The sequence below is a fragment of the Panthera uncia genome, assembly GCF_023721935.1.
Source record: "Panthera uncia isolate 11264 chromosome D3 unlocalized genomic scaffold, Puncia_PCG_1.0 HiC_scaffold_8, whole genome shotgun sequence".
In the NCBI taxonomy this organism is placed as follows: domain Eukaryota; kingdom Metazoa; phylum Chordata; class Mammalia; order Carnivora; family Felidae; genus Panthera; species Panthera uncia.
In genome coordinates this window covers 63,353,726-63,372,636 of record NW_026057586.1, presented here as the reverse complement: position 1 = coordinate 63,372,636, position 18,911 = coordinate 63,353,726, and the positions used below count along the sequence as shown (strand labels likewise).

Genomic DNA, 18,911 nt, shown 5'->3' with positions numbered 1-18,911 from the left:
GTGTCGGGCTCTGTGCTGACAGCTCGGAGCCTGGAGCCTGCTTTGGATTGTGTTTCTCTCTCTCTGCCCCTTCCCCACTTCCACCCTGTCTCTTCTAAAAATAAATAAACATTTTAAAAAATTGAGCAAAAGTAGCAGGAGAAAAGTCAAGAAACAAAGCAAAACTGTATCAAACAGAGAGGTAGTAGAACTTGACAATAATAATACCAGAAAAAAAGAATGTGAAAACAAAGTTTTGCATAGCAGTGTATCTGGTTCTAGTAGATATCTTAGCAGTAGAGCAAGGGCTTAACGTGGTAGTTGAATAAGATTTGCCATATAAATTGGAGTCTGTAACAAAGCCAGCATAATATGGATTCTGTGTGTACCAAACAATAGCGACAGAAATATATAAAGAGAAAAATAATTCCTTAATTGAATGTTTCAGTTCCCCCTCCATTATTATCTTAAATCAAGTGGATAAAATTTAGAAAGAGGACTCCATAAATATAATAAACAGTGTAAGATTAGATTTTGTAGTACATTTTGTGGAAGGCTACTGCATCAGACAGCCTTTAGGGATGGGGGAATGTACCATTCACATTTTACTCTGAGAATGGAGCCCCCGGATCTCCATGAAAAGGGGGGGGGGGGATGTCATGGATATTGTTTACATTCCCCATTACAAAGAAACTAAGAACAAAAACAAGGAAATTTTATAGCCTTTATTCTCTGACTGTATACATTGAGAGTGGGAGGTAAAATTTGATTTTGTTCTTTAGCCCCTACATTTTGGAGGAGAAAAATATACTCCTGAGGAGCATTTGGGTCAAGGAAGAGATTTAAAAAAAAAAAAAATAGGGCTAGACCACTTGTAAAATACAAAGAATGCGCTGTTTTATGTATGAAAAATGCTGGGATGGGGCCACAGTTGTAGTTTGAAAATCTGTTGTAGCTGTCAGTTTCCTTACTATCAAAGCAAGCTAAGCTCAGCTAGACTTTATTACAGTTTAGCCAAGGAGCCAGAAATGCACCCAAAGGAACAGAGAAAGAATGAAATACTCATCAGAACAAGTAAAAAAATTGGAAAATATTTTGACTTGATCAAATAAGCAAAAGCAAGTTCCCAGACAAGAATTAAATAGATACAGAAATCTTACAAATTAGTCATCTTTTGAAATAACAGTCTTGGGGTGCCTGGGTGGCACAGTTGGTTAAGCATCCGACTCTTGATCTTGGCTTAGGTTATGATCCCACAGACTGTGGGTTTAAGCCCTACATCAAGTCCTGCGCTGATGGTGTGGAGTCTGCTTGGGATTCTGCCCCTCCCCTGCTTCTGCTCGCTTGCTCTCTCAAAATAAATAAATAAACTTAAAAAAGAAAAAGAAAAACTAGTCTTAATAGTTAACAAAATGGTTTTTATACCAATAGATTAGGTATTAAGATGGGCTAGTTGGGGTGCCTGGGTGGCTCAGTCAGTTAAGCGTCCGACTTCGGCTCAGGTCATGATCTCACAATTCGTGAGTTCAAGCCCTGCATCGGGCTCTGTGCTGACAGCTCAGAGCCTGGAGCCTGCTTCACATTCTGTGTCTCCCTTTCTCTCTGCCCCTTCCCTGCTCATGCTGTGTCTCTCTCTCTGTCTCAAAAATAAACATACATTAAAAAAAAAAAAAAAAAAAAAAAAGATGAGCTAGTGAACAGCAGAGAGCCTGAGTATCCGTCACAGAGGGTGAACAGGAAAACTTGAAAACTCATCAGTACCTCCCACAAAGTACTTATCCAGGCAAGAACCCTCTGAGGTTCCTGAAATGCTAATGAAGCATCAGTTCTGCTACAGAACTGTTTCTGATCATGGAAGAAGACGGGAAGCCACCTGTTTACACAGTGAGTCAGATGTGGTTCAAGTTTCTAGCCTGAAGTCAAGAGCAGGAAAAGAGTATGGGGAAGTCTATGGAGCAGTCTCGCAGCTGAGCATGGGGGTGGAGAAATCTGGGAGCTTGCTAAATTAGGGCCTGGCCTGCAAGCTGGGGTAGCATCTGGGAGAAGCTGTGAAAGATGTCCTCAGGAAGAGGGTTTGTCCGTGTGCTTGCTTCCCCTGGCTGGACAGGAGGGAGCCTTAGGTGCTTATTTTAATGTTTGTTGATGCATGCCTTCTGTTTATGGTGAGTGAAAGTGGTTTTCCATTGGAGGTACTAACATTTACTTTTCCTTTATAAAATATAAATATTTTTATTTTTTAAAGTGATTTAGAGAAATATATTAGATAAGTAGTCACTTAGGTTATATGTGGAAACACAGCAAATAGTGGAGTACCAATGGTTGAAGTTGGGGAAATAGGGACAAAATACCTTTATCATTGTTTCTGCTGTTACACAAGAATAAAATATAGAAAGGGTAAATCTTAAATACACAGATAGAAATATACTTCCAGGGCCTGCTTTCTCTTAAGAGATATTTACAGGTGGGAGGTGATAATGCCTGCCCCTGAGGGTGGTGTGGAGATAGGGAGAAACTGCCCTAACCTACAGAGCTGTTTCCAGGCCTTTCATTCCTGCTGGCTCTCCCCAGTCCACCCTTTCTGCCCACCTCCTCCATACTCAGCCTGGACCCTATCGGCCTCGCCTGTGCCCACCATGGTCACAGGAACCCTCAATTGCCCTGTCTCACTTGGTAACACTAATAGACAGAGGTGAGGGCAGGTGGTATTTGGGTGCCTGACCAGGAGTACTTTGTGCTGTTCCCCCCACTCAGAGTGGACCTATTGGCTGGTTATGTCTTTGTACCTGACCCAGCCAGTGGTAGCAGGTAATTCATAACTTGTAATGCTAGGGTGAAGAACATGGCTCCCAGGAAAGGAATACATGGCTTCGGTAATCCAGAGAAGAGATGCCTTTTTTGCTAGGAACATGACAGTGGGAAGAAACATGGAACTCTGGGGGTGCCAGTCCTAATCAGGGCGAGGTGAGGGGAAGCATGTGGGAGAAGGCAAAGTGGCTGCATGCACCCCACTTCTGAGGTGAGGAGGCTTGGGGTTCCTGAGCCTTCCGTGCTTCCCCCTTGATCTCTCTTTCCCATCTTCTGTTCCCTGGTGGCCCTTCCACCCCAGGGCTAGCCTTCCAGTACATCTAGGATTTACTGTACTTTGGGAAAGCATTGTGGAACCCACCCTGAGCTGTGTGATTTCTGCCTGTGGGATTGAGAGCATAACAGTGCTGAAGGTTACCTGCCTTCCAGCAGTTCGGGTGTCAAGTGAACCTTTCTCAGCTGCTTCAGAAGCTCCTAGTGGTCTTCCAGGGTGGGCTCATTATGTATTTACACTGTGCAGACCTGTCATGCACCCTTCATTGTCATGCTTTCTCAGTACACTTTTATGGAAACTCCCCTGAACTGATTGTAGTGAGGGACACGTCACCCAATCCCTACCCTGGAGAAGCTCCACTCGTGCGTGCGAGTATGTGTATGTGCATGTGAGGAGGTGTCCTTGCTAGGCCTGAGAGCTCCGCAGTTTGGGAGAAGCAGGGAGAGAGTGACTGGCTCCCCAGGGTGTCAGTTCAGGAAGGTTCCTGGAGATGTGGAGGTGTCATCTGACCAGTTAACTGCTGATGTATTAGCTGCTTGTGGCTCAGCACCTTCTCCCAGCTACAGAGAAAAGATGGGTTGCGCTCTGGTGGTTAGAATTTTGGATAAACAGGAGGCTGCTTTCTCATAAAAGCACATCGATGTAAATCAGTGTTGCAGTCAAAGTTTTGCCCTTTCTGAGACTGTTCTAACCAGCGGTGCCTGGTCCTTTTCTTGGCAGTAATCCAGTCCCTCATAGCACTGGTGAACGACCCCCAGCCCGAGCACCCACTTCGGGCTGACCTAGCTGAAGAATACTCTAAGGACCGTAAAAAATTCTGTAAGAACGCTGAAGAGTTTACAAAGAAATACGGGGAGAAGCGACCTGTGGACTAAACTCTGCCGCGACTGATTCCAGCGAGTGTGAGCGGAGATCCCGAGCAGCGCATTCAGACACCCGGCAAAGCAGGACTCTGTGGAAAATTGACACGTTCCGCCGCCTGGCGTTTGCTTGTGGCAGTTACTAACTTTCTACAGTTTTCTTAATCAAAAGTGGTCTAGGTAACCTGTAAAGAAAGGATTAAAAATTTAAGATGTTCTAGTTCTGCTTTCTTTGTTTTAAAAATCACTGCTTCAATCTACTTTAAAAGAATGGTATTTCTTTTCTTGTCCAAATTGATCCAAAATTTTCAATTTACATTTAGCCCTTAAGGTTAAGAAAAAAAAAAAGGAAAAAAGAAAAAAAGGTTGCAGTTCCCTTTCTTCCCCTGCCCCTGCAACTCCCACCTTCTTGCATTCGGTCTATTTTTCACTCATTCATTTCCCCAGACCCAGGCCCGTCTCCTCCGCAAAGAGAAGAGACCACTCCTGGTGATTCTGGTGTCTTCTCTACTCCCACGTTGCACTGCCCTGTGTGGGAGTTGGTTCAAATTCTCCTGGCTCCAATTTATAACATCCTTTAAAAAAAATTTAAAAACAAGCAAACGACCAGTCACCACCCCACCACCTCCCCCTCATCACCCCCCAAAAAAAAATTCCGTGAAAAGGGAGGCCCAGTTCTTATGTAAAAATCCAGCTGGTGTTACCACAATAACGTTGATTAAATGGGCAAACCCTGATGTCTGTGTGCGTGATTGAACTTTGGCCTGGCCTGATTGGGGTAACCCATGTCTGTGGTGACCCCAGGGGAGGGCCCACCCACCAGAAGATGCTGGCACTTGTGTGAGCTGGCACTTGTGTGAGGAATTTCTCGCCAGAGAGGCTCCTGAAGCCAAAGGTTGACACTCCTCCCTGCAACCATTGTAGAAGATGTGTCAGTGCAGGCAACAACGCCAAAGCCAGAATGTCCATGTGAAATTCCACGCTCACCTGTCACCGAGCTCCATCTGAATGTGCCATGGAGCTCCCTCTCCCAGCTCCTCAGTGCAGCGCAGCCCCACTGCGACCCTCCCTTGGCAGTTTGACCCTTTGCGGGGTTGGAATTGGCTGGAGTTGGCAGGACTCGGCTGTAGCCAGCACCAGTCTGGGGTTGCTGGCGCCCTGCTGGCCCCTTTCTTCGGAGCAGCCGGCCAGCCCAGGAACAAGACGGCCTTCCCCCTCCCTCTGGACTCACAGCCTTTGCAGAGTCAAGCTCCACTTGAAGCTCACTCAATAATATCCTTTACATGTGTTTTATATTGTTTTGACTGCCTTTTTTTGTAGAAATAAAAATTGACCTTAGAATTTATCATCAGATGAACTTGTAAGGATTTGAATGTTAATGTCTTTTCAAAGCAAGTGGGACTGCCCCTGAAATAGAGAATACGTGTCACTGACACCCAGAGGAAGCCGATGGTCCAAACACCGTGTGTCACCAACTCCTCTTTTGCCACTGGCGGCTGCCCTTCTTGGCTCTTGGGTGGAGGTGGCGGGGGGGGGGGGGGGGGGGGGCGACTAGATCCTGTGGGGAAGATAAAGAAACCTGGCTTTCTGTTTTTAGCTCTCTTACTTGAGATCTTTCTGGGCCTTACAGACCTGTAAGATGGTTTTACCTGTGCAGAGGTGGGTGTGATGGGTAGGTTAGGCAGCAGAACGTTGTTTAGTTGTCCAGGTGCGTGGCCCCTGCAGTGTGGCAATGAACTTGGCTTCTTCAGTCCTAGGTGCGCCAGGGCAGGTTCTGGAGACTCCCGTGGGCCCAGGAAGGCAGGAGCACCGGGCCAGTGTTTCCACATCTGTCTCTTCATTAGCAGAAAGGTGATAATGGACTTCATTTCACTCACACACAGATTTGTTAATAAAATGCCAAATTCTGTCAGAAGCTATCCAAATAAGCCACCATTTGTTCTCATTGCTTCTCTGAATCCAGAAATATTGCCATTCTTGGAAACTGTCCCATTGTTTCATATCTCTACCAGCGTAGCTTTGCCTGCCTGTTGCCCTCTCACTTCTGTGCTCAGGAGGATACCTTTGCTAAAGCTAGCAGCCCCTCAGGGACTCTCAGCCCTGGCATGGCACCCCATGGTTTGCCCCGTCAGAGGCCTGGCCTTCGGAGAGCAAGGCAGGGGATGGTCCCTCCTTCAGGCCTGGGCAGCTTGCCCCCCTCCAGACTGGCAGTCCCCAGGGCAGGCTTTGAGCATGCTGGCGGACAGCCCTGGCTGCTCCACAACCGAACAGCTGGGTCTTCTGGAGAAGGGGAGAGCTGTCGAGCAGCCACCACTGACCTGAGCCTACTCAGGAATTCACAAGCACTGGGTTCCTCGAAGTGCGCCGGGTTCCCTCCCACTCCCTGCCAACGGCAGAGAATAGGCTTTCTAAGATGCTGCGATCCCGTTCTGCTGCCCTTAATAAAAATGCTCTCCGACACTGGTTTGGTTTTGTGGGTTTCTTCCTTACTGGGGGTGGGCAGAGCCAGGGGCCTATGTTCTTGGAGATGGGGAAGGGGTGGCCAGGGCCTAGGCTCTTCTGCCTGCTCCTCTCTCCCCATGCCCAGCTTTTCCAGAAGAGGCACTCACAGGTGTGTGGTCTTTCCACGAGGGAAGCAGAAAAAGCTGAAATCCAGGCCATTGGGGCCTGTGGAAGGACCCATTGGGTGTCAGGGGAAGGGACAGTGGCCTCTGTATATGCATCACTTCAGTTCATCTGTCAGTCCCGAGAGAGTGGTATTATGTACATTTAGCAGAGGAGCAGACTGAGGCCCCTAGAGAGTGGCTGTCTTGTTCAACCTCACTGAACTAAATGAGGGTGCACCTGAGGGTGAGGCTAGGCCATTTCCTTGAACCATCCCAGCCAGAAACCTGCCTCCAAGGCCTCCTAAGTCCCCTTGGGAATTTGACACAAGCTGATACCAGACCTGCCCTGTCAGCTACATCTGCAGGTGTCCAGGAGGAACCTTCCTGGAGTGTCATTTTACCTGCAAGCAAGGAGCTAGTCCTTTCCCTTGATCATCAACAGGGTGATCAACTCTGCTGCCTCTTAAGACTTTATCCTTTGTGACTCTTAAGACAACCCCATGGACACCATTATCCCTATTTTTACAGAGGAAGAAACCAAAGTTCAGTGACAGGCAAGGACACGTGGCCTGTGTTTTTACAGTCTGGCTCCAGAGCCTGTTACATTCCATCACTCAGGTTCTTGGACCCCAGACACAGCCACAGTCCCCACCCCTTTCCCAAAACCAGAGTGCTACAGGACCTTCGCTCAACTTCCTCAACTCTGGAGCCACCATTTTCTTGCCTTCCTCACTCCTGTATTAATTGTTCAGCTCAAAATATGCATCTACTTCATCACTCCTGTGCCCACTGCAGCCTGGCTTCTGTCAGCCCCTGGCCAGCCTCCTGAGGCTTCCCTGGCAAGGGCCCCAGGACTTCCTCATCGCACAATCCACAGGCTGTCAGCCTCTCAGCCTACTCTCTTCATTTGGTAGCACCTCTGTGCCCCACTCTGCAGGGCAGCCACCTGACCCCATCAAAGGCAAAGCCAGACTGGTCTTAGTTCTTCCTGCCCCATTTGCACTGGCTCTTCCTCTTCTCCCTGCTTCCCTCACGCAGTGTGGGGCAGTGGCACCAACCGGAGGAGCAGAGCTGAAGGTGGCCTGGCTCAGGTGGTACTTGCTAAATGGCTGTTTCCTGGGTGATTGGGACATGTTTTTGCAGGAGGGCTCCTGGGGACACCATACACGCCTCAGAGGATCAGAGTGGAAAGGACTGCTCAATGGTGGATGGAGGCCCATAACCAAGGCCCAAAGAAGGAAGTCACTTCCTCCAGAGAGCGTTTTCTGAGCAGGCCTGGCTGGGTTAGGAGCCCCACTTTGGCCCCACACTCTACTTTGTGTTCCTCCCCCCTCTCTCCCACCGCAGTCCAGCCAGCTAAGCCCATGTATGTGCCAGACTGTGAGCTCCACACAGGCTAGGCAATCTGAGCACCCAGTCCTGCCTGGCCCAGAGCAGACCTTCCATACATGACTGATGGGTAGAGAACAGTAAACCCCTTGTCCAAGCCACCCAGTGCACAGCAAGTTTGACATAAGGAATACCCCATCTCCCCAGTGGGGTGCTAGTGACCAGCCCCACAGTGGGCCTGGTCTGCCTGCAGCCTTCTGCCTTATCACTTTCCCACCCCTTCTGAAGTAGACCTCTGTCTCCTGGCCACAGCCTCTCTCCTCTCCACTGTTAAACCCTCATGGTCCCTAGGGCTGATCTGGGCCCTCATCTCTGATCACCCCTCTCTCCCTCTCTGGGTGACTCCACAGCTTTAGCTGTGCAGATCCCAAATCTCTCTCCTGTCCACCCATACCTCTGTCCTCAGCCTCAGAGCCACACAGCCAACTGCCTCCTCTTCTCAAAATAGCAGAACCTCCCTCAAGGGAGCTTCTGTGCCAATAGGTTGCCTTCAGGCCACCCCTACCAGCTCTGGCCAGCAGCCTGCAGGAATGTGGCCAGACCCCAGTACACTGAGGCAAGGCAATTGGAGGGGCTAAGGGATTCCACTTCACAGCTATGGAGGAAAGGGCCTGTTGCTGGAAGAATCATGGTCAAGGGAAGTGTAGAGTAGAAGATGAAGCCAGGAAAGAAAAGCGTGAAGCCACAGTCAAGGGTTAGAGATGTAGGATCCGGACAGCACAAAGGAGGAGCAAGATCCCACCCTCACCTCTCAAAGAAAGCTGTACATCCCTCAAGGCAGCCCAGGCCAAGAGAGAGCTCTTTAGGCACCTGATTGCTTGCCTGACACTGCATGGTGAAAAAACGTACAGGCAGCTTCAAAGTCCTGCCACTCCTAGGTCTGTAAAACGAGGACGTTGTTCCTTGCACATAGGCACTATTACCTGAGATTAAATGAAACAGGATCATCGTTCCATCTGCCTTTCAACACTCTAGAGCCGGGCAGGACTGTGCTCCCAAGAACTCCCTACCACCTTCCCCATCTGCTCCCTGCATCTCCTTGATCCGAGACACATGAACCCCAGTGACGGGGCATGCACACATCACCAGGCAGTGAAGAGTCCAGGATCCCATTTCCATAGACGGTTCCTCTTGGAGAATATTAAACAGGCTTGCAGGACCTCCTTTTATTTGCCCCTAGGATGGCAAAGGACTGCTTGTTTAGAACAAGTGACTTTTTAAGAGAGAGCACGCGTGCACACACTTGAGAGCAGGAGAGGGGCAGAGAGAAAGAGAATCTTAAGCAGGCTCCCACGCTAGGTGTTAACTTGGGGCTCAATCTTACAACCCTGAGATCATGACCTGAGCTGAAATGAAGAGTCAGATGCTTAACTGAGCCATCCAGGTGCCTGGAACAGGTGACTTTTTAAATAAAATCTGAGATTATAGTATCTCCCCAAAAGGAGGCAAGAAGTGAGACATTCTTCTCCCAAACCCCTTCCTCCCAAATGTGGAGTATGTTTTGCATATCTACTCTGGAATAATGACCTGGTTTGGGCCCTGAGTTGCTTTTGCCTTAAGTGTCTGCAAACGTTTTATGGGCACAGTTTATAAACCATCCAAGTTTACAAGACAAATATTTTATTAATACAGTGATCTCTACTACATCTGGACAAGGAAGATGCTAACTTACATGACAACTTGAAGGGCACCAAATGCTTGGCAGGCCCCAGGCCCAGATGTCATCTGTAGCCAAGATGGGTTGCCAAAGCTCTGGCCACCATTCTGAGCCATGAGGACCTGGACACAGATGTGACAGGGTCCTGCCCAGGGAAGTATGTTACTGGACCCTGGCTCTCAGCCTGGTTCTAGGATGTCCCAGGGCTTGACACTGGTCCCCTTTTTGTGTACTAACGGGTGTTTATGTTTGGCTGGCTATCAGGGTCATGGCGGGGAGCGCTCCAGGAAGGTTTTCAGAGTGGCTTCCCCAGGCCTCTTGGAATCTAGGTCGTGGAGAGCGCAGAGCTGTACTCCGTCCTGTGCAAGCTGGGCCCGCAGTGTGGGTGCGGTGAGGACACGCAGCTCATGCAGCCGCTCCCATGAGCAGGAAAAGGCATCGGGACCCTTACCACAGCCGCCGGCAGGAGGCACACTGGGGTAGCCAGGGTGTGCCATCAGCTCAGCTGTCAGGGTATGGCCCGTGGGTATGCCTTCCAGGGCCTGTGCTAGTGCTCCTGATACACGATGAACAGACATGTGCCGGCCGCAGGTGCTCAGGCCCACGAAGGCATCCGTCCACCTGTGGATGTCGGGGCATCAGGGGCATGCAGGGTGCAGCAGGACTATGTGATGGGCAGGGCTAGGCCTGTGACTGGACAGATCTGGGACGGGGGCAACCTAAGTCGACGCCTGACCGCCTTCAACGATGAGGAACGGACACAGCTGTCAGGTGAACTGCCGGCCGGGCTCACTAGGATTCGGGATAGGGGGCGGGGGGCCTTACCGTAGGCCGTAGCGGGAGAAGGGGGCCACGGCGGCCAGGGCGTCGTGCTCCACCGAGCAGGCGAAGGCACGCGCGGGGGCCTCGAGCCACGCGCGGTCGCCCACCCCACGTTCCACCGGCAGCCTTGTGAAGCGCACCCCATTGGCCTGCAGCACCTCTGCGAACACCTGGCACACGCCTGCGGGCGGGATGGAGTCAGGAAGTAGCACCTCCTACTACCTGGGACCACCTCTCACCCGCAGCCCCCTTCCAGGGAACAATGCCCTCCACCTGGGAGCACGTGCACGTGCTGGTGCCCGTCCACGTGAGTGGGGTCCCCGCCCAGTAATTCTCGGAAGCGTATCAGCTGGGCCTCCAGCTCTTCCCGCACCTGGAGAGAGAGGATGACAGGCACCTTGAACGTCCCGGAGCAGCTACCAAGGAGGGTTCCCTCCAGGTGCCTCCGTGTGATTGCTCGTTTGAACTAGGGAAACATCCATCGCCAGCTCCTGCCACTAAAGGCTTCACGGTACCCTCAGGGCGGAGCCTTGGGGATCCTTTCGAGCATCTTCCTGCAGCCGCACCTCCGCACCTGGGGCAAAGCTACGCCTCCGGTCGTCACCGCCTCCCGGAATCCCATCTTGCCGAGGAAGAAGCCTTCGGGGCTGAGCAGCGACGAGTCGCCTAGGCGGGCCGGGCCCACGGGGCGGCCCTCGGACAGGTTGGCGTGAAGGCCCGTGGGGATTTTGTGCCTGCAGGCGGAGCGCGAGCGGGAGAACTGGCTGCCGCGGGGCGGCGGCTCCCGAAGCCAGCCCCGACCCTGGAGGGGTCCGCCACTCACCTGCGGGCCAGATCCGCTGCGCTCTCCGCAGCTGCGCCGTTGACCAGCAGGGACACGCTGGTCACAGCTCCTGCCAGGAAGGCCTCTACGATGCCCTCATCGCGCCGCGGGCAGTAACCAAAGTCATCTGCGGTGACCACGAGGCGCACGCGCGGTCCAGCCATAGACACTTCCGCGGACTGCCCCGGACCCTAGAGGACTGGACCCAGGCCCCACCCCTAGACGCAGTCGGAGGCTCCGCCCTGAAGCGCAAGCCCTCACGCAGCTGCACTTCGCCTTTGTTCTCGCCACCTACCGGTCTCAATGTGGCCCTGCAACGATCCTCTGGACCACACAGCGCGCTCCGCCGGATTTATTGCAACGCGGAACTTTCGGTAACTGCAAAAATTATATTTAATATGAAAAATACAGAAAAAAACCCTATTAAAAAAAAAAAACCTCTTACTCTTCCCTAAAGTCGCTACTGTTAACTTTCTAGATAGTGTCTCTCCAGCATTTTTCTAAGCAAATAAACAAACCCAATTCCTTTTCTCCCCCACCCTAAAGTTTTTGTTTGTTTTGAGAAGATAATGATCACATCAGTGTTATCCCATTCTTGTAGTGTTTCATTTTTTTGATAGTGACTATGAACTTTTTCAACTGCCTATTTGTCTTTGGTGATTTTTTTTCTAAGAGGAGGTTTAAAAAAAAACATTCTAGAAAGAACGTTCTAAGTAAGAAAATGAAACAAAACGTGTATAACAATGGCTTCATTTGAGGAAGCATTAGTCCTTGATTGCCCCAATTGAGCTCTGTGCCAGGATACAACTTTTACATTCATAATCTCATTTTTTTCCTTGGTGGTGCAGAAAAGCTTTCTTTACTGATGACTATATAGTCACCATGGTTGACAGTGAGAGTTTTCATTGTGATGTGGCTGTGTTTCTTTTCCCAATGGAAAGTGCAGCATTTGTCTCCAGCCCATGAGATTGGTAATGTTATTCCTGTTTTGCCGATGAGGAAGCTGAGGCTCAGAGGGGAAAAGTGGCTTGCCCAAAGTGACCCTGCCAGTAGTGGAGCTGCGACTTGACCTCCAAAGCTCTGGGTCTACCCTGGTCCTCTAGACCCTAGCAGCCCCCTGGGTCAGGGGCAGAGAAGGCAGAGCTGAATTTGAGATAACAAATAATATGTTCCTTGTGGGACATTGTATGGATCAGAGGCCTCATAGAGCCCTTATCAACCTCTTGGCATAAGGGTTATTGTGTTGAGTTGTGATTATTGAATTGTTGGACTTAAACTATCTTTCTCCACTGGGAAGCTGATCCTGAAAAGACCACAGCCCTTGAGGGTAAGCAGATTGGAAAGAGGAACTGACATTTATTGAGCACTTACTGGTATTAGAAATATTAGAGATTAGGGGTGTGTGCCTCTGTTCCTACCCCCAAGGAGCACCATATGGTAAATGAGTAACAATACCTTGTAGCAGAGCCTAGAATGGGTTTTTTTGGTAATTCTGTTGAGGGTGGCAGGCCTTCTTGGAAGGTGACACCTGGGGGGGACATTAGGAGGAGTTTACTGGGCAGAGGGGGAAAGGAGGTAAAGATACACAGGGCTCTTATTGGGGTGTCAGGTGTGTTGTATGCAGATTTGATTTAATCTCTATATTCTCATATGGAAGAACATTCAACTGTTTACAGAGGAGGAGCAGATGACAAGAGGTTGAGTCACACTGGGAGGAAACAGTAGAGCTAGGAATTGAAGCTAGGTCTGTGACTTAGAGCCGGGACTCTTACCATTGTGCTCAGGGACACTGCAGAGGGAGAGGGCTGAAGACTCTCCTGGGTTCCCCCACACTGGGCAAGGAGAGGACCCTAGAAAGGATCAGGAGGCCCAGGAGGAAAGTGCTTGTGTCACCAGAGGAGACTGTGGCTTTGACCCTTAGGGCTTCCCTCAGGTGCCCAGTCTCCTACGTGGAACGGTCGGAAGCAACCCCTGAATCTCCCACAGTGAATATGGGCAAGGCAAATTCAGAGGAAGTGGGGGAGGGGCCAGCCTGGGTCCCGCCCTCAACCATTGTGGCGGAATTAGACAGCATTGCGAACCAATCAGGACGCAGCATGTAAATGAGCAAGCCCTGCTGACATGGGCCAACTCCAGAGCTCTGTGTCGCCTCCCTGGAGTGGGCCCAGGCTATATTGACTGGCACTGAGCGAGGCACGGACTCTGGTGAGCGGGTCAGCTCTGAACCAGGGGCAGACAACAGGGCTTCCGGGGTCTAGGAGGAGGGAGGGTCGGAAACATCCAGGCCCAGAGATGGTCAGAGACAGTATGCGGACATCCTTGGGGACCTCAGCCCCGACGACTCTGGACACGGACGGACCGTGCGCAGACACCCAGGGAATTCCGAGCAGAGGAAGGGCCCGACATGTGAAGGACGTGGGGTAAGGGGAGCGAGGAACCTGCGGATCCGGGGATTGCTGACACAGTGGCTGACAGACGAAGGGAGAGTCGGACTCATTGAGGCCTAGGGAGACCCTCACACCATCTCCCCGCCAGGCGCAGAGAGGAATCCGTGGCTGTGCTTCGGAACCAGAGAGAGAGGAGGCAGACAGCAATTCACCCTCACCATGACCAGTTGCCGCCATCACTCAGGATACTTGGCAGACGATGAGGCCGGCCACACCACTTACGTGGCCCGGGTAAGTGTGTCTGGCAGGACCCTGACTTTAAGACCCCCAAAATGTTCCCCGCCAGCTCCAGCACCCCAGACCACAGCCCCCCTTTCTCAGTGCCTGTTGACCTCCTCTCTGGGCCTGGTAGTGACATCCTTATCACCTTGACCACTCCTCTCACCCCCTGCTGGGCCCTAGTCACCCTCAAACTTCATTCACTGTGTCCCCTGACCTCCAACAGCTGGGGAGGAGCTTGGTAGACTGGTACTCCAGAGTGGAAGCATGGAGTCTACTCAGGGCCCAAGGCTCAAAGTTTCAGAAACAGCCATGGGGAGCCGAGGGTTCAGGACTACAGGTGGTCTGTGCAGTGGAGACAGGACTGGTCTGCTCTAAGGACAGGTGAGGAACCCAAGTAGGGCTCAAAGGGGTTTGTGATTGCCCATTTCTGTCCTGCCCTGTGTGAGGGCAGAAGTGGGCTTTCTGACTCTCTAGCCACATGTTATATATGTGAAATGTATGTGTCAGGGAAGCGTTAGGATGACCTGAAATCAAGCCTCACTTTGCAGAAGAGGAAATTGGACCTCAAGAGGGGCCATCATGCCTATGGTGTCACAACCTGCAGTGGCAGAGCCAGGGTCCAGACCTAGAAACTTCCTGACTCTAAAACATAGTTCCTGACAATAAATTTTATAAAAAACAACACACACACACACACACACACACACACACACACACACAGTGCCTTCCACTGCCCACTCCCACCCAGCTCCTGGTGCCCTAGGAGGACCTCCAGGAAACCCCCTACTCCTTGTGGAGCATCCATGCCCTATATGACATGATGCCTGTCTGCTCTGGTGCAGCTGCCTAAGAAGCCACTGTTCCTGGAAATGGGACAAGTCTCCAAGCTGGGCCACATGCCACACCCACCATCGAGGTACACTCTCACAGACAGTTCAGGGCTCCGTGGCCACCAACAAAACCCAAGGGACCCTCGGCCCTTCGGTAACTTCCTGGATTTCCTTGTCAAAGGCCAGGTGCTGGACAGCCTACAGACGGTGGTGGAGGAGGCCACTGAGCGCATGACCACCATGAAGACAGAGGCTGGGGTGCCACTGGTGGAGGTGCAGGACCCAATAGAGATACCAAGGGGTAGGCGGCGGGTACGTGCCCAGCCTAGCCTCAGTACCATGCACCGGCACCGTGTCCGGCCCAGCCTCTGCACTGGATGTCCCAACAACTACCCATCCTGCTCTAGCTCCATGTCTGACTCCCATAACAGCCTCACAGCTGGCTGGCTGGGATCCCACAGCCAGGACAGTGACCTGGGCACCCATGGCATGGGCTCACTGCCACCCATGAGGGACAAACTTTTGCTGGAGAAGAACCTCAAACGGCTGCTGAAGCTGGAGAACAGAGGGGTGAGATCCAGGGCCATGGCACAGGGTAGGCGGGATGGACCCCAGTCCAGAACCCAGGGCTAGGGTTAGGCCTGGCTTGGCTGCCCCTGAAAGTCCCCCTCTCTCTGCAGAAAGGCCTGGATCAGTCCTGCTTCCAGAGGGATTCCCTGCTGTGGGATTCACTGGACAGCCATGCCAGCAGCCAGTGGACCCAGGAGCCGCCTCTGTCCTGGGTCTCAGGCCAGCTGGGCTCAAGCTCAGGCACACCTCAAACATCAGAGCTGGGCCCTGGAGAACAGGAACTGATCTGCCTCAAGCAAGAGTTTAATAAGGAGATCAAGTCATTGTTGAGCCAGCCAGCATCCTTTGACCTGCCTGGCTACTGTTCATTCCGTGAGCCCCATCGGACTCTGGACTTTCTGGCTGAGCACCAGCTCTTCCCTGCCCTGCAGAGTGTGGTCAGCCAGGCTGTGGACAAGCTCCGTGGTGCCCGCCGCCATGATGGCTGCCCTCTCTTCCCATCAGAATGGGAGCCCGCAACAGAGCCCAACTCTGACTCCATGCCAGGCTCCAAGCTAGCCACACCCACTGATGAGGAGGAGCCCTATGATATGCTACCCACCAGAACCTCCAGCCCCAAGATGGCTCGCAGAAAGAGCACCAAGAGCAGAGGACAGGCCAAGCCCAAGGAAGGTGGTTCCCCCATGTCCAGTGCCCAAGTGGCCACCAGACTCAGGCTCAAGGTAACACCCACAGAAGAACCCAAGGTCCCCTCATCCCACCGCAGACAGGAGGTGCCTGGCCAGGACCCTGAAATACAGACACCATCCATACCTACTTCAGGGTCCCTGAGCTTCAGCCAGAAGGCCCAGCCCTGGTGGAGCCTGCACCTCACCCTGCCTGCCCCTGGGATCGTGGTTGAAGGGCCCTCCAGCCAGACCCAGCCCACCACCCAGGGCACAGTTCCTCTCATCTCCCTCTCCCCTCACGTCTCCCACCACCTTCCCGTGTTCTCACCACTTGCCTCCTCAGTAAGAAGCTTCTCCCCATCTGCTTCACTGTATCCAGAGGTGACCTCAAGGGTGGGACAAGGGGGTTTAGGGAAGGGTTCCTTCAGCAACCACCCTTAGCCACCATCACAGGTATCTTGCCCTGCACTGTGGAAACCACCTGAGCCGGGGACGAACTGATTGGGAGCAGAAATCCTGGCCTGGTTACTGTCAGGTGTTGTTGAAGATGAATAAAGCCAAGATTTTATTCTGGGTCTTTTTGTAATGTTTGCCTGTGAATCTGAGGGGCCCTTCTATGTGGGGAGGGTCCTGTCCCTTGTAGACAGCAGCTTAAGCCCAGAGTGGGGCCCCACATCCTAGGCCCAGCTACCTGTGCTCCCACTAACCTAGGATCCTCCAGTGTGTTTGCTGAGAGGGAGTTGCTCAGAAAGAGTACAGAGAAGACATAGGTGGCTTCACCCTGGTAGACCCCCAGCACAGCCCCTGACCTTCATCTCACCCATCAAGGCTGAGGCAGGCTTCCTTCCTCTGAACCTTGGTCTGGGGGACAATCTACCAGAGCCCAGGTTATCCACGCTCCAGTTTGGGTGGCACTGTGACTGACATCACCAGCCTGGCCCCAGGCCTGACCGGTTTGGTCAAGTGTGGGAACAGTGTGGTAAGTGTGAGGGTGTGGCCCACATGCAGGACCAGGGCTCAGCTGCTGATTGAGACAGGATAGCAGATGTGGCAAGGCCATAACACTAGTGCAACAAGCGTGGCATCTGTGTGGGTGATGTGGATGGAGGGTGCTCGGGTGTGAGGGGCATCCTGAGGCATCAGGAATGGCATGACGTGTCTCCTTTTCCCTCCCCGGCTATTGCACTAGAGCCCCAGTTACAAGTTCATGAAGAAGAAGCCACTGCCCTCCATCTCATCCAAGTCCACCATATCCCACCTCTCCAACCCCTTGTACCAGGAGCTCATCAACTACTTGGTGGAGCAGGTCGTGTCCTTGCTCATCTGCAAGTACAAATTCGAGAAGAACCTTTCTAAGCAGCTAGGCTTCATCTCCTTCCCTGTCACCGAGACGCTCGTGGACCTCCTCCTGGGCTTCAAGAAAGTGAAGGGCTCCCAAATCTGCCTGTCCTCAAAGATCAACTGGAACTGCCTGTTGCGCAAGCTGGAGGAGGCAGAGTGGGCCCGACAGCTGTCTAGACAAGCGTCCCAGCACGACTCCCACCGCGGCACCGCCCACCGCAGCACTGCCCACCAGGGGGCGCCCCGGAGCAACACGGAGTCCCCCTCCACGCTGCCTGAGCTGTCCACCCAAAAGAATCAGGACACAGAGCCCACTCTCCACAGTGAGTTGCTGGACCCTCAGCTCCTCCCAACTCAGGAGGATACTACACTCAAGGAGAAGGAGCCCAAGAGCCAGGAGGAGCCCAGGCCCTTCATGTTCACTGGCACAGACAGGGGCTCCGATCTGTGTCAGGAAGTTGTAGACATGGACAGTCAAGGTGATGAGGAGGAAGAGGACGAGGACAAGAATAATGACTTCTTTGGGGACAAGGGCAAACCCCAGAGCTCTCCCGAGTCTCAAGTGGAGCCCGATGTCAGCAGTGACTCCAGAGATGTGGGCCACAGTCATGCTCCGTGAGGCCTATGAGTTGCACCCAGTGCTTGATTCCCTGCTCATCCTCTTGCTCCAATGGAGTGCTGCACCCCCCCCCCCCCCCCGGCCCTTGCCCTGAGCAGAGGTCAGGGTGGTCTGAATGCCCACGAGGAGCTCTGCTGGCTTATCAGGAAAGCCAGAGGGAGAAATAAAGTCTGTGTTGATGGAGCACAGTTTTGTTGTCTGGAGATTTCAGCCCCACTTCCGTATGACTGAGCACCTGCGCCTGAAGTAACACCTCCCGCAGGCCTGGCCACAGCCAGCCTTCATGACAGCTGGCCATACCCTGACCCCCCGCCCCCCTCACCTCACATGCATGCTTGAACACAAGTGTCTGCTTATGGTTCTTCTCTGCCCCAGTGTACACCTTCCTGACTCTTCAAGCCTCTTAGGATTCATGGTGCATTTTCCTAATGGCTCCTGAGCATTGTGGTTCCTGCTTCCAGAGAGCTCCTCCTCTGCCAGGGCAGCAACCTGCTACCTTTGCTGTGCCACACCCTCATGTTCCTATTGGGGAACCATGCATCCTCCCTTTCCTGATATTCCCATGCCTACCTGTCTTCCTAATTTGTATTTCCCAGCTCCCAGCTCCTGAATCTGGAGGATCCAAACTATGGATCGATCACATGGGGGCTCATGGGGGCTCACGGTCTGTCACATGGGGTCACATGGGGGCTCACGGTCTGTCAAGCTGTGGATTGGCTGCTCCAGGCTGGCCATGTGACTACCCTTTCAGTAGTGCCCCTGGCCAGACAGCTTTCTCTGGAAGGGTCTGTGGGCATGGCTGGTGCTGTGATTGGCAGGTCTCATCTCCAAGGTTCTTCTGGGGCTTCTGGCCATCCTGTGCTACCAGCTCAGAACCTGCCTTCTCTCTGCCTTCCCAGGGCAGCCATTTTGTTCCGCTGTTCAGGCATCTTCACCTAGGGAACCGCTCAACCTCTTTCCCCTCCACCCTGTCAAAAGAACATGTGAAGATGCTCCACT

The 18,911-nt window shown here is 52.4% G+C and overlaps 2 protein-coding genes across 8 annotated transcripts in view; one reads left to right on the top strand and one right to left on the bottom strand.

Moving 5' to 3' along the window:
* UBE2L3 (ubiquitin conjugating enzyme E2 L3) overlaps positions 1–18,096 on the top strand; it is a 70,938-nt gene extending 52,842 nt beyond the window's left edge. For 2 of the 7 annotated variants that reach the window (XM_049620546.1, XM_049620545.1), the window contains 4 exons: positions 13,751–13,893; positions 14,727–15,284; positions 15,395–16,006; positions 17,142–18,096. In XM_049620546.1, the coding sequence (XP_049476503.1) occupies positions 13,751–13,893; positions 14,727–15,284; positions 15,395–16,006; positions 17,142–17,912 (2,084 nt within the window). In that variant the 3' untranslated portion in view covers positions 17,913–18,096. The other 5 variants (XM_049620547.1, XM_049620550.1, XM_049620548.1 and 2 more) reach the window with 5 other exon arrangements.
* On the bottom strand, positions 9,517–11,379 carry YDJC (YdjC chitooligosaccharide deacetylase homolog). Its single transcript, XM_049620553.1, has 5 exons — positions 11,216–11,379; positions 10,967–11,126; positions 10,666–10,765; positions 10,396–10,573; positions 9,517–10,191 (listed from the first exon to the last, which is right to left on the bottom strand). The coding sequence occupies exons 1-5, from the start codon at positions 11,377–11,379 to the stop codon at positions 9,837–9,839; spliced, it is 957 nt and encodes a 318-aa protein (XP_049476510.1). The 3' UTR covers positions 9,517–9,836.
* Positions 18,097–18,911: the final 815 nt, after the last annotated feature.

Bases quoted from the DNA above. Each gene is read 5' to 3' on its own strand.
- YDJC (XM_049620553.1), bottom strand. From the start codon at position 11,379: ATGGCTGGACCGCGCGTGCGCCTCGTGGTCACCGCAGATGACTTTGGT. The intron at 11,127-11,215 runs GTGAGTGGCGGA...CTCCGCCTGCAG, and splicing joins GCAGCGGATCTGGCCCGCAG to GCACAAAATCCCCACGGGCC. The intron at 10,574-10,665 runs GTGGAGGGCATT...TCCCGCCCGCAG, and splicing joins GCACGTGCACGTGCTCCCAG to GCGTGTGCCAGGTGTTCGCA.